General features: G+C 41.2%; 1 protein-coding gene across 2 annotated transcripts in view; it reads left to right on the plus strand.

Moving 5' to 3' along the window:
- Positions 1-1,358: 1,358 nt before the first annotated feature.
- The window catches only part of phc2b (polyhomeotic homolog 2b (Drosophila)), a 41,007-nt gene continuing 21,537 nt past the window's right edge, over positions 1,359-20,828 (plus strand). Inside the window, exons 1-6 of one of the 2 annotated variants that reach the window (XM_030420877.1) lie at positions 1,359-1,523; positions 13,754-14,087; positions 15,994-16,155; positions 16,300-16,377; positions 16,703-16,864; positions 17,769-17,903. In XM_030420877.1, the coding sequence (XP_030276737.1) occupies positions 13,812-14,087; positions 15,994-16,155; positions 16,300-16,377; positions 16,703-16,864; positions 17,769-17,903 (813 nt within the window). In that variant the 5' untranslated portion in view covers positions 1,359-1,523; positions 13,754-13,811. Of the gene's footprint in view, positions 1,524-9,470; positions 9,692-13,753; positions 14,088-15,993; positions 16,156-16,299; positions 16,378-16,702; positions 16,865-17,768; positions 17,904-20,828 lie in introns of those variants that run through there. The other variant, XM_030420876.1, reaches the window with a different exon arrangement.

The following is a 20,828-nucleotide window of genomic DNA, read 5'->3' on the forward strand; positions in this document are numbered from 1 at the left end:
AAATATTAGCAGAGAGACGGATTTCTTCTATGTGAATAGGGAAGATTGTGTTTATAGGGAATGACACCAATGAATTATGCAAATCTTTGACTAGTGATTTGTGATTAAAAGCTCATAAATAAAACAAATTTCACTAGAAAACATAATGCACAATTGTCTAAATATTACAAGAGTCTGAGTTAGATATGCAAAATATGCAAACGAAACTGTTAATACAAACTTTAAATTGCATCATTAAATATTAATAACACATTTACATTTCCTTCTTTTTGTTTCCTTTGTCAGAATTTAAAAATGTACCATATATACTTACTGAAACTGACTAACTAGGGGTAGGTATTGGCGGCAGGGTATTTAATACTTCTGTTGCTTTTTGCAGGTCACTGGTCTGAGGAAAATGTAAATGTTGTGTATCTGTTATGATATATCACATGTTCACACCATTAGAAAAAAGAAGGAAAAAGTTAGGTTTTCCCATGTGTTTGTGAAGTGTAGTTTAAGCAAAGATTTTCCAAATATAGTTCAAATATAGACAATCTCACTCTAAGTTCAGACGAGGAAAAAGTCCCTTTAAAGGGGCACTTTGTAGTTTTTGGAGAATAAATTCAAACACAGAGTGTCAAACATTTACAATATTAATGAGATGATAATACAAAGCACAATAATCTTCACAGATGAACACCACTTTGTGATTTTAGAAATAAAAAGCTCATGTTATGCTATAAACAGACTACACTACGGCTGCGTGACTTCAAAATCACACCATTAAGCATCTGACTACACAATGAATATAAACGTTTTCTTTGAATTGATCAAAGTACAGTCGCAACGTTTTAATACAGGTAAGTGGGATATAATTTAATTGTTGGACATTAAATTGATGTAACCACAGACCTTATTTTAGATATTTAATTGAAAACCGATTCAGAAAATGAATTGACTTTGAGACGAGGGAACCGGATGTGATCAAAAAAATGCTGATTTCCTGGTTTTAAGACTACGACCTACACGCCTTTATAAAGTGTCACATACCTTTAAGACTTTGTGGCCCGTCTTTAACACTGTTAAGTAATTATCTGAATCATTATTAGTCCCTGAGCTGAGTTTTGTAGGCTAAACCACAAGTTTAGCGAAGTTTCAGCGCTGACAGACCACGACTTCAGGGTTAAAGCCCTTTTGTTGCCATGGAGATAAAGACAGCGGTCGCCACCTGACAGGCGCACGGGGGAAGAGGGGGCGGAGGGAGAGGAGCGGCTGTTGATTGACAGCAGATGGGGCGGGGTTTAAGCACCATACTGTGTTCTCATTGGTCAGAATCGTGTCACGTTACCAGTTCGGAATGCAAATGAAAAGAGTTGCCTCGGCCCGCCCCTGCTCTGCTCTTTCGCTGTTGCTGGTCTGCTCCGAGCTCAGCCTGACGGATACAGCGAGCCACCAGCCAGAAATGGTGTAGAATATCAGGAAAAACAGCGAGCGAGAGCGGACAGAGAGAGGAGCCAGCATACAAGGGTCTACGCTTAACGGTAAGGCGACGTCCAGCTCGCTCCTTGTCACGGGGTGTCACGGTGGGTTACGAGGGGTCGGTCACCGTGTGTGTTTGTGTTGTGTGTCGGAACGCATGAGGTAACTCGGTCGCAGTAGCTAACGTCCTCTCGGGGCCCCAAAACAGCAGCAAAGACAGCAGCGCTTGTCTGTAGCCTCGCTGTTGCTAATGTTGACGTTAGTTCAACGGCTAACTTTAGCTTGCAGAGCCCTCTGTATGCTAGTGAAGAAAACAGCAGCAGCATGGTGACGAATAACAAACCCCAAGTTAGCGCTAATGTTAGCCAGTGTTGTAAAGGAATCCATGAAAAATTTGCTATGAATGGAAATCAGTGCATGAGAAAATCGTGTTAATTGAATGTTCTGGACAGTAATGGCTTCTTCGTTTGTCCCGTCCTTGCCTCTGCACATTTTTTTTAAAAGTGTTGGCCAAAGTTAGCCAAGTGTTTTCTTCAGGAACTCTGGTCCCCACAGGTCACGACCTTTAGCACAGAGGAGGAGTTATTTTGACAAGTGTAGGTCGTCGCCGAGGACAGCAGCACCTCTCCACTCCACTGGAGTCTGAGGCCATGGCCCTCCAGTGACCCGAATGTGTTCAAAACAACGCCATAGTTAAAAGCTAATCCCCCCAACAATGTCTGTTTTTATGGTTGTATTTGTATGTTGGTGACTGCCACTAAAAAAATGGTGTCCTATACCTGCCAGTTTTGTCTTTGAAAATGTAAACAATGTCATGATTTTTAACTGGAAGCTCAAAGCTGTCAGATTGTCTCTTTTGGCAGTACTTTTCTGATAGCAGTCTTGTTGGTCTGCCTTTAGCAGATTCTGTATCTGATGAAGTTTTCTGTCTCTCAGGGAACTAAAATCGATGTATTGATCTTATGATGGTGTTGTCATGTTGGGTCTGCCTGTGCTGCCCCCTAGGAAACCTTTAGTGAAGCCATCATTTGATGCTTAGAAAGGCTATCTTAGTTCAGAATAACGTTTGTGCTTATGACCGGTCTATCTACTTTCCAGATCCTCAAACTTTCTGAGTATTTACTAGTTTAAGAGAGAGTATTAGACAATATAAATCAATGTTGTGTCAGACTTTTGGACATTAACTGTATGTCAAAGAAAACAAGAAAGATTCACTTTTCACAAATGATTTTATCAGCTGTTGTCTGCATCATATTTTTATTTTATATTGTTCTTGCCTGATTAACAACTGCGCAAGGACTGTCACAGACATATTTAATGTAATGTTTATATGAATATCAACCGCTGTTATTGGGATAATACCACTCCCACCTACACATGCCAACCTTATACCCACATCCTTAGATATTGGATTTAATCAGGCTACAATGCAATGAATCCATTAGGCATATTTCATTCAGACAGACTCACAATGCCACTATTCTTTGCCTAAAGTCAATTCGGTCCCAGCTCCCAGGCATCTACAGTTGTTGCATATGGTACACACCCCTTCCTCATATTATCTGCATTCTCAAAAGGGTCAGATCATGCCCAGTAATTTGCTTATTTCAAGAAGAAAAACGGCAACACCCTCAGTGAAAAGCTAATAGATTTCCTTCAAGGCTACTCGGGTTAATGCAGGTGGCTGCTCGCTTTGTCCACTTAAAAGCGTGGCACACTGTTATTATCGAGTAGACGGACTCCTTTTAAACCTGAGATCACACAGCCAGAAAAATGTGCACATCTATTCTTAGCTGACACCTGATGTAGTGCATAGGCTGTGATTCAGACAAATTGTTCTGTGCTATTAATGTGAGTGTTATGAAAATGTTGATTTGTTTGTTTTAGGAGAGGTGAGAGCCACACATCAATATCGTGTTTTGTTTAGGCATATGATGATTTACATGTGAGATAGCCCCAATGCTCCCTCATATGTAGCCACTGCACATTCACTTGGCTTTTGGACTGCATCTGTTGGATATAATCATGATCTGAATCAGAGAGGCTTGACGTGTTCGGTCAGCCGAAATAGTTGGACTGAACTTTTTCTTGAGTGAAAGCAGCATACCTGGGCATGCTTTCATAGGCAATATACTCGCTGCCAGTTTCAGTCACAGCAGCAGCCAGTGTTTCCATTTGTGGTCGCATTAAGGTTGTCAGTAGTTGTGCATGGCGTCAGGAGATAATTGCTTAGATTTTATGTGAGTATCAGGCTCCTTTTTATAAAAAGGCTTGATAATGTTGTGGCAAAGTTTTATAAGTTGACAGCCAATTTTCAATTGTAAGTGCATAAGTGTGTTCATCTATTTTTGTTTAAATGTGACACTGCCAGCTTTGTCAAGTCAACATCCAACTGTGCACCAATTGTGATGACTGAAGGGAGCAGAATTGCCCTTTGTTGCATAAATAGCTTGATGTCAGTAAACCATTTGACAGTCAGCATGATACAGAGACGCTTTTCAAATATCAACCTGCAGAAAAGATGCTAGAACAGAGATGTTTGGAAATATATTTACTTGAACAAATATAATTTTTTCTGCTTTTATAATGAAGTAATCTGTTTTCATCCCATCAAGGGATTGCAGGCCCTTTCAAAACGGTTGTGTTTATCTTCAATATATGCACAAATAAGGCAGTGAAGCAAATCAGTTTTCAAGATGATACATAACATTTCTGCATTAGAATATCAAAGGATTACTAGACCTTGCTGAATTTTGTACCTACATTATCCCAAATGTTTTCCAGCAATGTTCAAACGCAGAGTAATCCATAAAATTACTTAAATTGAGGGTGCGTTAAATTTTGTCGCTTGTTGCTATAACTCGCGGGAGAGTGAGGAAAGAAGTCCGTGAATGAGATCAGATGTATTGTGAATGACACTAAAACATTGCCTCGTCTGTGAACATTGGTTCCCAAGTGACATCAAATAGATTTACATCAGCAATGGTGGTTGTGTAGTGGGTTTTTGCCCCTACCAGCCAGATAACAATACTGTATATCAGCAGCGAGCTAGTGAGCAATGCCATGCACTGAGAATGTGTATATGTGTTTTGAATTCAGGTCGACCACTCACTAAACACAGCACTCACCAAAGACTCCAGTTCTCGCTCTTCTTTTTCCCCTCTCCCCTCTGTAACATGTCGATGTAGTGAAGTTAATTTCCCCTCTAGTCAGCATTACAGTACATAACGGAAATCAGCTCCTTTGATCGCTGCTGCAGTCAAGTTGATAAACAGGAGTGAAGATAAAGCCATTTCTTAATCACAAAAGTTAAAATGTGTTCTCTGAGGCCCAAATCCGAGTAGATACCAATGTGACTAGGTGTTTATTCCTTTAGAGCTGGCTGGCTCTGAGCAGAGGCTATGCTCCCCACTCCGGACAACACACTGCAGTCATTTTTTGTTCTTTGTTGTCTCTTTGTCATTTTTTGTTCTTTGTTGTCTCTTTGGCAGAAATGACATATTGTGCGTTTATATGCATCTGCACCAAGCCGCACAGTTACAGTCATTGTGGGATTACATTGAATTAGAGAATATCTTGATCGGCAAAAAGGATCATCCACTAATTTGTGTCAGTCAAAGATTTAATTATTTTTAAACTTTAATTACTTCAAAGGCTTTTGTTATTGCAGTAAACTGAATAGCGCAACACATCCTACAAAATGTCACATCAGGTCAAAGACGACTCTGACCCAGTGATGACCTTTGCATGCTTCTCTGGGAATAAATGTACAGATTATGAGATTGTACTCTGCATCTGCTTTAATGTGACGTAACAGACTCAGCAGTGAGGTCAGGATCAGGATCCCACTATCAGGGTGTGCCATAGAAATACTATTTGTGCAAATGAGAAGAAAGCCTTTCATCAGGGGAAAAGAGAGAATTTAAGTGACTCCATTTTAACCCCATTAAATAGCAAGACTATGTCATGCTGGGTACAGTCATCTAGTCCATAAAAAGGTAATAAAGACATACATCCTTGCAGATCTCACAATTAGTTTCTCTAAGCTGCTTGAAAGTTATGGGTCTCCAGTGACCCAGAGGCTTCTCTGTTATCCTTCTGGATTATATTAACTTTTAGATGTCTGGCTGGTCCACTGCTGCCGTTGATAGAAATTTGAAGCACTTGTTTCTGATGAAAGCAGCAAAGCACTACATTTTTCTGTGCTGCTGCTCATCTCGGCTCATACCTGACCTATTTTTTTTTACTCTTGGTGTGATCGAATCCTGAGAGTGATGCCTCAGAGACTGCTTTGATAGAAGAGGCTGGATTGAAGTGCCTTGCTAATCTGTAGGCTTTGCCAGAAGTATTTCACTGTGGTATTTATAGATCAGAGGGAGAATCTTTAATTTATCTGTCATTCTGCTGCCCCCTCTCAGTCTGCCACTGTGTGCTTCTCTGTCTACTTCTCCTATGTTTATTACGAGAGTCAATAACCAAACTCATTTTAGCATCTCATGGAGCAATCTGCACGTTACATGTTCTGGCTTTACTAAATAAAACTGAGCAGAAAAAGACCATAGTCTGCTGGGGAGAGGCAAGTGAAAGTGTTTTGCATCTTCACAGCACAAGTCTGTGTGTGCTGGTATGGCTCACACACGATCAGCACACTTAACCTGGAAAGCAGCCAGGGTCGCTTTGTGCTGGTCTACTCAGCTGTGGAAGGCAAGGTCCGTCTGAGTCGGATGGCTCAATTACGGCTACCCGACCAATCTTGCCTCGGGATCAGAGGGTATCTCTGTCTTACATACCCTAACAAAGGCAGTGCCCTGCTTACTCTGTTTGGACAAGACCCATCAGCCGCCATCACCCTCAGGGGATGACCCCAGTATCGCCAAGGAAATGCTGCTTTTGTAGGGCACAAGATGGGAAAGCTGATTTTTACCATTAAGATTTATTGGTCAGATTTAGATATGGGTAGCTCAGCATGATTTCTACAATGAACCTAAGCTATTAATTATTCTTTCAGGCCTGCGGTCTGACAATTATATTGTCAATTTAAAAAATGTGTTTATTAAAATACCAAAAACTGGATTTGAATTGCTTGTTTTGCCCATGAAACAGTTAAAAATTACATAAAATTACATAAAATATTAAAAAGAAAATGCCAACTCCTCACATATGAGGGGTTAGGACCAATTACTGACTATTAATTAGATTGTTCTGTCCATCGTTTAACTGTTTTGGTTTCGGATGGGCACAGTTATTTTTGCATGTGTGTAGAGGTTGCTATCACAACTGATATGGCGATTAGATTCGGATTCAATTAAATTACATGTCACTTAGGGATATTTCATTTGCAATACTAACGTAGCTTGAAAATGAGAGATATTCTGAGAAAAGTAATGTCAACCCTGTAATCTGGTGCATTAAAAATATTGATGTTTATATAAAGAATTTAATTCAATGGTTCCAGAGATGTGTGGTCAAAATCTGCCTATGGAGAAATGGATTTGATACTGTTATGATTTTGGCATCCAATTATTTAATGCCCTGCAGTGAAAGATCGATAAAGTAATGGCAAAGTAGGAAAATCTCTTTCAATGAAGAAAAAATAGGTGAAAAAAATAGAATCTTTCCTGTTTTAAAACACTTTTTTTTTTTTAAGTCATTCGAGTATAAACTTATGAGTTCACAAGGTGCATTCAAGTCTCTCTAGAGAAGTAATTGCCAAACTGAAAATTTACTTGGATTTGGTGTTTGGCAGCGGTTAATTTCAGACCCTGACCCTCATCTACAGGATCCAGGGACTATACTGAAAGATCTATTTCAAAATTGTATTAATAATTGTTGGATCATTCAAATGAAGATCGATTTGAACTGGAAAATCGATTCATTTATTTTTTTATACCCAGTTTATTCACACATTGCAGAAATGACAGCCTCCTTCACGGACTGTCAGAATCAGTAATTCGTTGTTGATCCCTGAGGGTAAATGGGTTTGCTTATAGTAGCTCCTTTTTAGAATAGAAATTTCACACTTTAGAAAGACTGAATAAAGCAGGTGTATAAAAATAAAATGGTAAAATATTAAATAACTTTTTTTTTTTGGTAATCATGAAACTGTATGTAAAAGTTCATGAATTAAAGAGGTATGGGCTAGGGCTGAACAATTTATTAAAATATCATTAAAATCAAACTATGGCCAAATGCAATATTCCAAATCACAGAAGCTGCAATTTTTCGTTAAAGGTAAAAAGTGGGACAAAGCAGAATTATAATGAAGTACTGTAGTGCTTAAAACATTTCAGCCTTCTTAAGCACACAGTCTGGCAGGCAGATGCTCCATTTCTCCTGCATGATATAAATAGGCACCAAAAATAATTGAAAACAGTCCACATGCATCCAATGAATATATTCAGTCCCATAAAGGATAAAAAACAAACATTTTATTTCTGTACAATATGTTCTTTGGTGACTCATGTCAATTAAAATAATTTTGGTTTATTTAAACCTTTCAGATTAATCTTAATGAGTATGGGTTTGGTATATTTTCATACAAACTTTTAAGTGCGTTGGCTGGCAGTGTCTTTGATGTTGGAATCTAAAAGCATGGCTCATATGGTGCCTAGATCATTTATTTTTATACCTCTACCATAAAGAGCTTGTTAGGCATCAACATTTTTTGTTATTGATAATGAGCTTGAATGCCCTTCAAACAAAAGGCGGAGTTTGTTTGTTTTTAAGCCCCTCACTGGACCACCCCTCATGCCTCACTTAAGTGTGACCTCTCTCTGTTTATTCTAGTATCTCATCGCAGTTTGGCAGTATTGGTTTTCAGATGTTGAGGTCCATCATCAAGAAGCTCATATTAAACTAAGCCACCCTGTTCTTTCCCTATTTTGACCCCCATCTGCTGCACAGCTCTGTTAGCCAAGTGTGAGACTGGAGGCTTGCTTTTTTTGGCTCCTTCACCAGCTAATCTATATGCTAATGTGAAGATAATAATCAATGAGGTTCACGCATGGTTGGCCCCAATCAATACCACATTGCGCCAGCAAACGATTCATATGGCAACATTTCATACAGCCAGACAGTTGGGTGGCGTGTTAATGTGGTGGGGCAGACCATAAGCATGCCATTATCATCTGGTTTTATCTTCCCTATTCCACATAAATGAATCCTGTTGTCATTAAAGAGAGGTTTGAATTCAACTGCAAACCTATCCCATTTCACTTTTATGACGGGCTCGCAATTTTCTAATCCTATTGTTTTGCATTTAATTTCCATAACTGCTATAAATAGGTGGTTTGACACTATCCTGGTGCGACTTGGCTTGCCCCTCAAATTCTGATTTATGCAATTAGTTGAGTTAGGGCTTTAATGGTGCAGTTTTAGCAAGATTAGGGCAAATTGTGGTAAAGATGTAATCTACCAGGGCTTCTCATAACGGGCAGTCACTGGGTAATAGGTGTCTTGATGGATTTTTTTACTCTCTAACTTCAGTGTCACAAAATTGATGATGATACTGTCCTGCTAGTAAGATAATGGGTTAGATGTTCAGTCTGGGCCCATAGTCCTTGTCATGATACAAAATTGGGCCACTCAGAGCTGCCAGTTATTGGTGAAAATGATGCTGTCTTTAAAATTGAGGCACTGAAATTGAAATGTAGCCTTCAGATTTTAACTTTCCAGACTTGGACTAAGCAAAATAAAGAGATTGTCTGAGCTGTCATTTTAATGAATGACCTCACTAGCACAAAAAAAAAGATATAGGTTATGATCACAGTCCACCTTATTTTGGAGGGTCTATGCATCCTTAAAAAAATTCAGTATTCAGGCAGCAGCAGAGGGGGAGGGGAGAGACGGAGTAAAATCATTACCATCATCTTCATTAGAGGGGATCCTGTTGTCCAATCAGCACGCCGCTCTGCACGGGGATTCCATAGGCACCCCGTTGGCTGTCGCTAGGATACCACATAATCAGGAGGCAGGCCGCGGCCTGGTTGGTGGAGTGGGGTGTTGATGCTGGGACGACAAGCTCGCTTTGAGTTGGGGGTAGACAAGAGGGGCTGGGGGTTCGGATATAGCACAGAAACACACTCGCACACGCTCACTCATTCAGTCAGTCAGCAACCCAGCCAGCCACTCAGTGAGGCAGACAAAGAAGAGCAACATCCTGCAGGAGGACAGCACGCTCCCGGGGGATGGGGCATCATACCCCTGCATCGCGTTGGGGGGGCCGGAGGAGGTAGGAGCATCAGGGTTAGGGGGCTTTGTCTCAGCAGCGGAGTACCTCTCCACACACACGCACACACACACACACACACACACACAAACATACACACAACGTATATCTCTCTGTGGGCTCTTAGAGCCATTATCACACATCAATCGATTTGTGCAGCTGACACGTGCATTCTTGTGGTATTTTTTAATGTGGGTCATCTGAGTTTTCCTATGTGCAGACTAACGGACGGACACTGATGGAGGCTCCAGCACTCTCTCATAGTGATCTAAGCTCTGTAGAGACAGCCAGTCTGTCTGACAGTCTCTTAACAGCTCTCATCTTCCTGCGGGCTATGCAAATCCTCTAGACACAAATCTGACGGTCGGGTCTTGCGGTCTTGTTATGCCAGCTGAGTCGATCAATATGCTCTCTTTTGAGGGGCGCAAATAGTTGAAATTGTGCTGTTATGGTGTTGACCAGCTCTTTGCGATGTATTACAGGCTGCTGGCGCTGCTTTGATGTGCTCTCAAACACACTGGCTCCCCCACTTTTCATGGGTACCACGTTTTTTCTCCAAATCAAATCGGAGCTTGTAGACGTGGAAGTGGGGTTAAGGATTTGAGTGGGGGGTGATCCCATTCGCACCCCCTTCACTGATGGATGGGTGACTCCTCTCAGAAAGACAGGGTCTGAAGGCATCATTACCAGAGGGGATTCCCTCCCCTCTCCACACATGAGGTGAAGGAGACTCTGGGATGTAGGCTAATGACTGCGTACAGGCAGGCAGGCAGGCTTTGGCAGCGGCAGTGCTTTGTTTACAACCAGAAAACCACTCTGCCTGACAAAATTTCCGCTTTTTCACAGCCACAATTATGTAGAGATGAAATGTTTAAATTCACTACAGGCAGTGCCGAATGCAAATGTGTGGTTCCTTTGTTTTGGAACATTTACAATTCTTATGTTTTTGCTAAATTGAAAATGTCTGTCAGTCTCCCTTTACAGGGATTTTGTGGCTGGGTTTGGTGTTTCATGTTTTATTAAGATTTCTCTCATATAATTAATGACCCCAGACATTCCTGGTTAGAGCATACTGTCCACAAGTTTTCTTCTGTTGTGCATGTCAATGCATTTTAACTGAAATACAAAGGATGAACTTGGACTGGGCAAAATATGGATATTGAATGATTGTTTTCTCAGATTTTGGATATCCTTATATATTGTGATATGACTTAACAGTTGTCTTGTCCTGATTTTGAAGGCTGCATTACAGTGAAATGTTTTCTGAATTACATGGTCGTTCGACTTGTTCTAATAAATGCTTTTACCAACTTTGTCAAAATATCCACAAATCTAAGTACATCCAAAGTCATCTATAGAATATATTGACGCAATGTTGATCTCAAGGTATTTGGTTAAACATATCCTCATATTTGATTTTGTTGCCCTGTCCTGGCATTTATTAAGTTCAACAAGAGAATATTTCACAATAACAAAATATTCTTTGTATCACTTAAAATATTGCTTTATTATTTTAAGGCCATATCACCCAGCTCTGTGATGACTAACTGCCTTATTCATAGCATCTAAAGTTGTATTTCAAAGCACAGGGAGTCCTTTTTCCATCCTTTTTCTCATTCAGGGACTGATTTGTTTACTCAGATATTTATTGCACTTCTGCTTTTGCCATTTCAAGGAGCAGCATATGGTTTAGTCAGATTGCAGTTTGTTTCCAAGCCTGCTTTGGAGCATAAGTGGGCTATAGAGCTGTGCTTTGGCCCCTAATCCGTTCAAAAGAATAATGAGAAGGAGGAGGAAATAGCTTAACAATTGCGGCATGGCAGCAGCTTCGCTTCTTATTTAATTACTTCCATCAAGCCCTCTTTCCACGCCAAGCTGTTTGAAATCCTCAACCTGCTCACTCGCCCCTTCACCCCTCGCTCGTTCTTGTCCCCTTCCAGCCCACTCCCCCTCTATAACTTAATGCACACACCTCTAACCTCAAGGCTAGAAATTCCATCCTCCCCATTTTGGCCTCTCTTTTCAGCTCTGTTACATCAGCTGTCATGCCGTTTGAATCCCACCCCCTCCTCTACACAACTAGCTTCTCAAGTTCTCGATGTTCTTCTATTAGAGCTCTGCTTCGTCAGTGGCTTCTGAACTTTCTTCGTATTCTTTCAACAAAACTTCACAGAGGAAGCATCCTGTCTCTCCTCCCTTCCTCATCTCATCTTATCACCTGTCATGCTGAGGGCCCCCTCCATCTCGTCTGCCTGGAGAGCCTTGAACCTTCCTCCGTCTGTGCTAATGGATAGTAGAGCACCAGGGGACCATCGTTAAAATGGCTTTTACTGAAGGGGGCTTAATCATTCGCTCTTTTCTCTTCCATGCTCATGACTGATGCAAGGAAATTTAGTCAGAAGTCTGAGATGCTGTATGTCACATAAACATGGCTTTTGACACAGTACTTATCCATTAGCTGATCGTTATAAGAATCAATCAATCAATCAGTCAATCACTCAAAGCTTTATTGTCAAGAAGAAGACTGATCAGAGTTTGGGCAATAATTGGGCTGATTCTCATGTTAAATTCATTTATGTGTTTGTATCACAGTCTGGGGTGTTTCAGTCATATTTAGAACAGCCTCTGCTGCCTTCCCAATTAACTTTCAACAAATGCGAGTTTTCTTGTTTATATGAAACACTCCAGTGTGTAAGATATGAATTAGGGTTCTTAGCCAGCAGACACTGCGCCTTTTTTATGCAAAACTCACTGGATTTCATTAGCTTTATGAATAGCATTTTCATATGCCTCTCTAACCAGCTTTGTTCTGCCATGCCTCACTTTTTGTTTTGAAAGAATGAAGTCAGACACGTTTGTATTGTGTTTCTGTTCCGCCTGTGTTCTCGGAACAGTGTAGGGGTAGTTTATTTGAATAGGCTCCTGATTTTAGATGATAATATTTCTGTGTATGCAAAATAAACAGTCTTCAAAAGAATCATTCATTTTCCCAGCTGATCCTACTGAGTCCTATTGCTGATTTGTGTAATGCAGAACTTTGCACATTCACAACAATGAGCCCATTTGCATTTAACATTTGTTAAATGTGTGAATACCCATAAAGTCCAAGCTTTGGACAGAAAGACACACAATGCTTCTCTCTTAAACAACTAAACAAGGACATTGCTATATTATAACATGACCCAACAACAACAATAAGTAGATGGCTATTATGCTACAAAACACACAGATTTCACCTCCTTCAGATCATGGTTGTGTGGCAGTGTGGGAGGACGCAACTGGGAGAGAATTATCATTTCAGCCTTGAACTCCGCCTGGATAGCACCTGTCTTCTTTTTCCAGTCGTAGGAGCAAATACTCTTTTGCAGTCTTCTGGCAGCACAATGTTGTTTGAGGCACCATGAAGCATAATAGAAACTCAGAGCAATTAGGTGGACTGCTGAGTTTTTCTGCATGTGTCTTTCTTTGTCTTGCATTGACAGCGTCTATTTTATTTGTCACTGTGACCCTGATTTGGTCTGAATAAGACTTCGGGTGTTTCCTTGTTCAAAGAGCAGAAATGGAAGCTTTGTTTGCTTGGTCAGACTGATTTCTGAGCCTGGTAAAAAAAGGCTGAACTTGAAATTGAATCAATGGTCGTTTTAGTCATTTTTCAAGCAAAAACGGCAAAACACTCTCTGATTCCAGCGTCCCAAAGGAGCTTCTCTTTGTTATATATGATATTAAACTGAATATCTTTTGATGGACAAATCAGACCATCAGCAGATTCACTGATGATGAAAATAATCTTCAGTTGCAGTTCCTCTAGATGTTTTATCCCTGACACACTCGCACTCACTTCCTCTTCCGGTATGATTTCATTATCGCATCAGATGAATTGATGTTTTGCTGAACTCACATTTCCTTGACGTTGAGCTGTACATATTTTTGTCTCTCCTACAGATGTTTCTTTCCTTGACTGTTGGAGTTTCCCATCTTGAAACCTTTTATTTTCTTTGGTTTGGGGTAAAGAAGGGGGATATTGTGCCCTTTTTTTCTCATGTGCTCTCCTTCTTCCCTCTTCAGGCACAGGAGAGCCATTCAAAAGAGCCGCGGGTCAAAGGTGAGAAGAGCAGAGGGCACCATGGAGAGCGAGCCAGGGGCCCCTGCCTCCGCGGCCAACAGCACCGGGACCACCACCACCACCTCCTCCACCTCCAGCACCACAGCTGCCAGCAGTAGTAGTACCTCTAATGCTACTACTACTACTGCTACCACTTCTGCTATCAGTGGTCATAGTAGTAGCAGCAGCAGTGGTGGTAGTAACACTAGCAGTACTACGAGTAGCACAACAACAGGAAGACAGGCAGTGCCTCAGATATCTGTTTACAGTGGGATACCTGACCGACAAACAGTGCAGGTGAGTTGGCTTGATGTGAAGCCGGGGCATTACTACATGCAGGCACACTTAAACCACAAGAACAATCTTCATGCTCAGAAGTTGAGTTACTTTATGTTTCACTGCTGCCCTCTGTTGGTGTGAAAAAAACAACATACAGGCCTCGGTCATTCTCTTAAGCTTGTGCTTGATGATTCTTTTGCTCAGTAAATGAGTGAAATAAAAGGCGTTCGTCTTCCTGAGCTAAATACCGATGGAGGAAACTCAAATAAATGGTCAATACACACAGGGTGTGTCTGATTTGATGGAAGGAATGCTTTCTGTGCTTTAGTGCTCTTGACCCTTTGACCCGGGGATAAGCCTCTACACAGGATTAACCTCTCCCTGAATAAGGTCCACGCAACCTTCAGCGCTGATGCTTTGACAGCATGGTTTTTGTTACATTCAGCTCCTCTTTTCTTCAAGTCAGCCTGCTGACAGTTCAAAGGCAAACAGTATTGTCACCAGGCTTAAAGGGCCACTGGTCATTTATGGTCAATGAGAGCTGAATGCATGTTTGCTGTGCGTCTCTGCTAATTTCACCCTCATTCCAAGAGTTGTGGGTCCGGATGGTTCCGTGACACCACGAACCCCAGGTCAACATCCTCTCTGGTTACCTGGCAACAAGGCTGAGGGCACTTTCAGAGGTGAAGGGTGAGGACAGTCATTTTAAATGGCTTGGAGGTGTAGCTCTGTTATAATTGGGTCAAGGAATTTTTGACTTTTCTTGCAGGCAATGATTGAGTTTTATTTATACTTATGTATATGATACTTAAGTAGATTAACAGTCGATGAACTATTACAAACATGATTGAGTTTAATTTGTAATGATACAAAGCCTATTTCAACCCAGCTGTGATTAGGATCTGATTGTGTTACTTGTTGTGTAATTAAATTGAATAATACAGTAAATACATAAAAATAAATAAATGGCCCCTTTAATTTGCATTTCATATAAATCAGAAATATGATAAAACGATTGTGTCTCCTGCAATAAAAACTATATGTTTGAGTATTTCACTAGATGTTTATATTACTGTCAGCCTGTGGACAGATTTTTGTCAGCTAAACAGCGAGATACTGTCAGGAAATACTACAGATGTATAGTTGAGGTGAAAATAAAGGCTGTTGTGATCTGACCCATGTGTACTGAACACTAATGTAATAATGTTGTAATGACTACTGTGTAGTCATGGATTGCAATGTCAACATGTTGGCGAACATTGCAGCCGGTGTGATTCAAACACAAAATGGTCTCTTAATTATTTTTTTTATATTTTTGCTCCAAATTCATTCTGACAAAACACAGTAAAAATAGCAAAACAAACACAAACTCAAAACCTAGTGGTGACCCCCCTCCAGTGGTGAGCTATCATTTAAGAACAGCAGGGTGGAGAGCATGGCGCAGCAACATCCAGTACATTCAAGAGCAGCACAGACGTCACCCAAAAATAGCCCCACATCCTTGTATTCCCAATACATATGCGTGTAAGAGCTGCGAGTGTTACTTTGTGTTCACTGCTCCTCTCCGTAACTTCAGTGTGAGCTCACATTTTGCCTTTTCATATGAGAAGTGAGGTTTGAAGGGGCCACCAGCATATCTTCTAACTGTTGGACGTTTTGAAGACAGCATTGCAATGTGAAGAGTAAGGCAGTGTCAGCACGCTACCCTGACATCTTTTTTAGTGTGGGAGTGAAGCAGGTGTGTTTTGATGATGAAGAGAGAGGGGGGGAAAACTGTATTGATGTTTCATGCAGGATTTAGACCTGTCACCTGTGGTTGTTCATCAATGTAACTGAATCTCTGAATTTCTGTGAATTTGTACTCTGACTAAATTTAATTTATGTAAGCTCAACCCGCTCTGTTTGTGTCTGTTGCTGTGTGCAGGTATTCCAGCAGGCGTTACACAGACAGCCCAACACAGCAGCACAGTACCTGCAGCAGATGTATGCAGCTCAGCAGCAGCATCTGATGCTGCAAACCGCAGCCCTCCAGCAGCAGCACAGCCTCAGCACCGCTCAGCTTCAGAGCCTGGCTGCTGTACAGCAGGTCAGCAAACAGTCATCACATGAAAGAATCATTTTCACAGTGTTAAGATGATTCTGTTATGGCTGACCTCCTGCAAGACATGTTTCAGGAAATGTTAAATTTCTCTCACTCTTCCGCCTCTCTCTCTTTCTTGCCTCGAGACAGGCCAGTATCGCAGCAGGCCGGCAAAGCTCTTCACAGAACGGCACTTCATCCCAGCAAACAGGATCTGCTCAGGCTACGGTAAGTGCATTTTTGAGTGTTGAGTGTGGTCTGTCTCCCAAGAGCCTGTAGAGTTTAAGTTATCTTTGTCCATTAGATTATCATGGAACTAAATTGATTTCAGCACCAGGATGCTTTGGGGAAACTAGGCGCCACACTAGCAGCTCTGTGCTCTGTACTTCTTCTCTCTATCTTTTTTTTGGTTAAAAAATAGAGGTTACAATTTTTATTTTTTTTTAAGGATAATAAATATATTATATTTTACATTTTTTTTTTTAAAGGTTACTGGAGTAATGACATCAAAAATGTATATAACCTTATTATCCTATTAATCTTCTCCCCGTAGATCAACCTGACCACGTCCCCAGCGGCGGCTCAGCTGATCAGCCGGGCCCAGAGTATTAGTTCCACCCCCACCAGTATATCCCAGCAGGCTGTTCTGCTGGGCAGCCCATCCAGCCCCACTCTCACAGCCAGCCAGGCACAGATGTACCTGCGTGCACAGATGGTGAGACTGTGGACACAAGGAGCATAGCCACTGGCACATTAACACGAATGTGCATATATGCATAAATACAACCTCACACACATACTGCTTGAATAAATAATCACATTCTAAATGTGTGTTGTGGGATTGGATGCATGCGTTATATGTGTGTGTGCTTGCTCTGCCATAGTAAATGGCGTGGGAGGAGGTGGTCAAGATAATCTCTCTGGTCCCAGAGGGCTGATTGCAAACACAGAAGGGAATGTCTTGAATGTGTGTGAATGCTCAGGAAACATTTTTGGGAGGTCAGAGGTAATCTTAAGTTGTTTTCGAACGGACGAGAGTCTTTATTGGTCTATTTTGGTGCAGCTGGTTGTGGGCAACTTGTCAGCTGTAATTTGCCATCCATCGTGCAGCTGGCACACAGACTGTTCCTGCCACCTCATTATGAGCAAGTACAAAGCATTGTCAGATTTGTGTGATGCTTCTGGCACACTGTAAAAAACATTTGTCAGTATGGATTGCCATGGCTTTTATTTGTGGTATAGTCCTCTCACTTGTTTTTTCTACACACATGCCAATTAGAAGTTTGAAAGAATGTCAGTATATATTGACAAACCAACTGTAGCACAAGTTTGTTTTGTTCTAAAGATGGAGATTCAAAAGATAAATGTCATGGGAAGAAATGGGATCAAACTTGTTGTACATTCTGTCAAAAACACATGAAGAGGATCATTTTAGTTTGAAATAATTCACAGAATCGTTTGTGTGCTTGATGGTTCCCGTGAGCATCATTTTCTATGTTTTTGTACTCTTTATTTCTGTAATTCTTTTATCATTATTTTGCCTTTTTATTGGAGATGACAGACGTACCCTATCCTAAAAGCATTTTCTGACTGACTATGTGTGTGATGTGCTTTTCCAGGCCCAGCAGAGTAACCTGGTGCAGGTGGCCAGGAGCCTGGGCCGGGCTGTTCCTCTGTCCCCACAGCTCATCTTCACTCCAACAGCCACAGTGACGGCTGTCCAATCAGAGAGCTCTACACAGTCTTCCTCACAGGTAGGTTACAGGAAGACATTCTCACTTATAGACAAATAGAGTTGCAACTGGAAATTCAATGCAATCAACAGTTCAAAAATGATTAGGTCTTACTTTACCGCCCTGATATTGACAGTTTAATCTTAACTAGAGAAGGCAAGTTCTGAAGAACTTGCGGTTGTGAATGCTACCTGTTGACCAGCTGAAGCCAAAAGCGGAATGCTAGCTGTGGAAACTTTGGATAATGCCCACAATATCTTAGAACTGTGAAATAATGTAGGTTTGTAGAAAAGCTAAGGCCAAACTGAATTGGCTTTAATTTATTTCAAGTCTCGTCTGAAGAGAATGAAGTTTCGTAATAGTTTGGTGAGAATTAAGCATTGAAAATAGAATATAAGCTTTGAGACAAAGTGCAATGCTGACTTGAATTTGTGTTGAAAAGCAGCTGCTGGAGTATGAAGAGATGTTACAGTGAGAATGAATCAAATACTCTGAATCAGACTGAGAAATTCAATAAATCTCAGTATATCGATGATAAGGAACATTTAAATATTTGAATGGAGTTCCTGGCTTGAATGATTGAAAAGATAATAGTTAAATATATTTAAAATGTTGGGAAATATACTGTGTGTGTTTGTGTTTGTGTACATGTGAGTGCACACTTAAGCATGGCTGTGTGTGTGTCTGTGTGTCTGTGTGTGTGTGTGTGTGTGTGTGTGTTAAACTGACTCATTGATAAATCTGTCTCTCTCTGAGTTGGCCCAGTTGATCTCGGTTGCCACGGTGATGGTAACCAGGTTGGTCCTGGTGACGGACTGTGAGAGTTGATTTGATAGTGATTTTAGCTGAGGCTCATCTCACATTATCATGCTTCTCCCTCCACTCAAATAATGATATGGTAGAACTATGAGAGTCTTGTGAGCACTTTGTGAAATTGTTGTGTGTATGTGGTCAAAAATGTGTCTTGTGGAGCAGTTTAGAAAAGTGGATGTGTTTCCCTTCACTAGATATTTTTGCCTCCTGCATTCACAACCAACTATTCTAATATAAGTGAAATCAGCAAACTTGTGTATTTTGGCTGTCATTTTCAGGTGTAACTTTAACATTTAAAGATTTAAAGTTAAACACGATGGGCGGAACTTTCTGAAGTTTTCTGCTTTTTTTATTTTAGGTACTTTAGGTCTCCAACCTAAAGTTAGGGAAATTGTTGATATTAGTGAAACGTGACCGCACCAGACATGCATTTCAGATAAAAAAAAAAAAAAATACACTTGAAATGACAAAAAACGAGAAAAGATCACAAGAAAGTTTTTGTAAATAAAAATTGTCACTAGGCCTGTCACGATAATCAGTAAATCAATTAATCTTACGATAAATTAAAATGAGCTCAATAATTTTGCCGGCCTCGATAATTTCCACTTGCATGCTTGTTTGTTTTCCTCGTGTCTCTCACGTGAACCCCCTTTTCAGTCACTCTTTGTTTCTGTGTGGGGAGGCAGGCCTTACCCCTGGCATACCACAGAGTACAGCATGAGAGCCCCGTGAGGAGTAGCAAGCCAGAGAAAACGCTAGTTGAGATTTGGAGGAATAAAAACACTAACGTTAATTAAACGGCTACTGTTAGAGACTTAAATTGAAGCGTTATAACGTTAAACGTTAGACCAGAGCTGCATTGGTCCTCGTTGTCTGTTGTGTTGTTGTTGTTGTCGTCACCGCTGCATTGCATCGTGGGTTACTTATTCCAGCGTAGTGTCTAGTGCTTGCATACTGTAATACATACCGGAAATAGTATGCATCTCACATACTGTTGGGTTCATACTAAGGTTTCGGACATACTAAAAAATCTCACATACTGTTTTAGCATACTCAATAGCATTTTAGTACGGAATTTCAACGCAGGCTATATCTCTGTCATTAGTGCTCAGACCCCAGGTTAATTTCAGACACATCTTACTGTCCCACTGATAGAATGGAACGTGCCCAGAGTAGAAGAAGAGAAAGTAAGAGTAGAGAAAGAATCCAGATGAGACAAAACACAGAGGTCCAGCAGGAGACAAAGCTGCTCAACATGGAAGACAACACTGAGAGGGATGAATTTGATCTGCTTTCCCATCAAAGAAAGATGAGGTGCGAGCTGAAGGACAGCAAGGTCAAGCTCACCAAAGTGGGGTCTGAGGGCAGAGTCCAATTGGAAATCCAAGAGTAAGCGCTGACATATATCCTTGATCAGCTCAGAGAAAAGAAAAAATTGAGCATTGAGAAAGAGCTGATGGAGAAAGAGATATGTGGCCTGAAAGCCCAGCTAGATAATTCTAATTTCCACTGCTCAAAGACGGAGAGAGAGGACGTGAAATCACAGATCCTCGTGTCTCTAACTCTGGATGAGCTTGAAGTACAGACTTCTCACAGCAAGACTCTCAAAGGCGAACTGCAAAAGATGGATGAGGATGAGAATCTGAAGCTGAAGGAGGTAAGAGATCTGGAATCACAGCTTGAGACCGAGCGCCTCAGCTGGCAGCAGGAGAAATCCTATCTGCTGGAGGAGATGGAGAAATCCTGAGCTCTCTGTGTGGCTCAGCTCGACGAGCCAAAACACAAGAACGACATCCTTGTGGCTGCTCTGAAAAGCATCAACGGCTATCGTGTTGAGTGGTGGCAAGAAAAGACATCCCTCATTCAGGCCACAGAAGACTTGAAGACTCTGCAACATCAGGCAAACAAGGCTGTGGATAGATCTCAGACTTCCCATGAAGCCCAGCTTGAATAACACAGAGTGGAAACCAGGAAGATCACATCTGCCCTGAAAAAGGCAGAGGATCTGCTGGAGACCGAGCGCCTCAGTTGGCAGCAGGAGAAATCCACTCGGCTGGAGGAGATGGAGAAATCCAGAGCTCAGCTGGACGAGCAGAAACACAAGAACAACACCCTTGTGGCTGCTCTGAAAAA

This window comes from Sparus aurata, chromosome 6, assembly GCF_900880675.1.
Source record: "Sparus aurata chromosome 6, fSpaAur1.1, whole genome shotgun sequence".
Taxonomy (NCBI): Eukaryota; Metazoa; Chordata; class Actinopteri; order Spariformes; family Sparidae; genus Sparus; species Sparus aurata.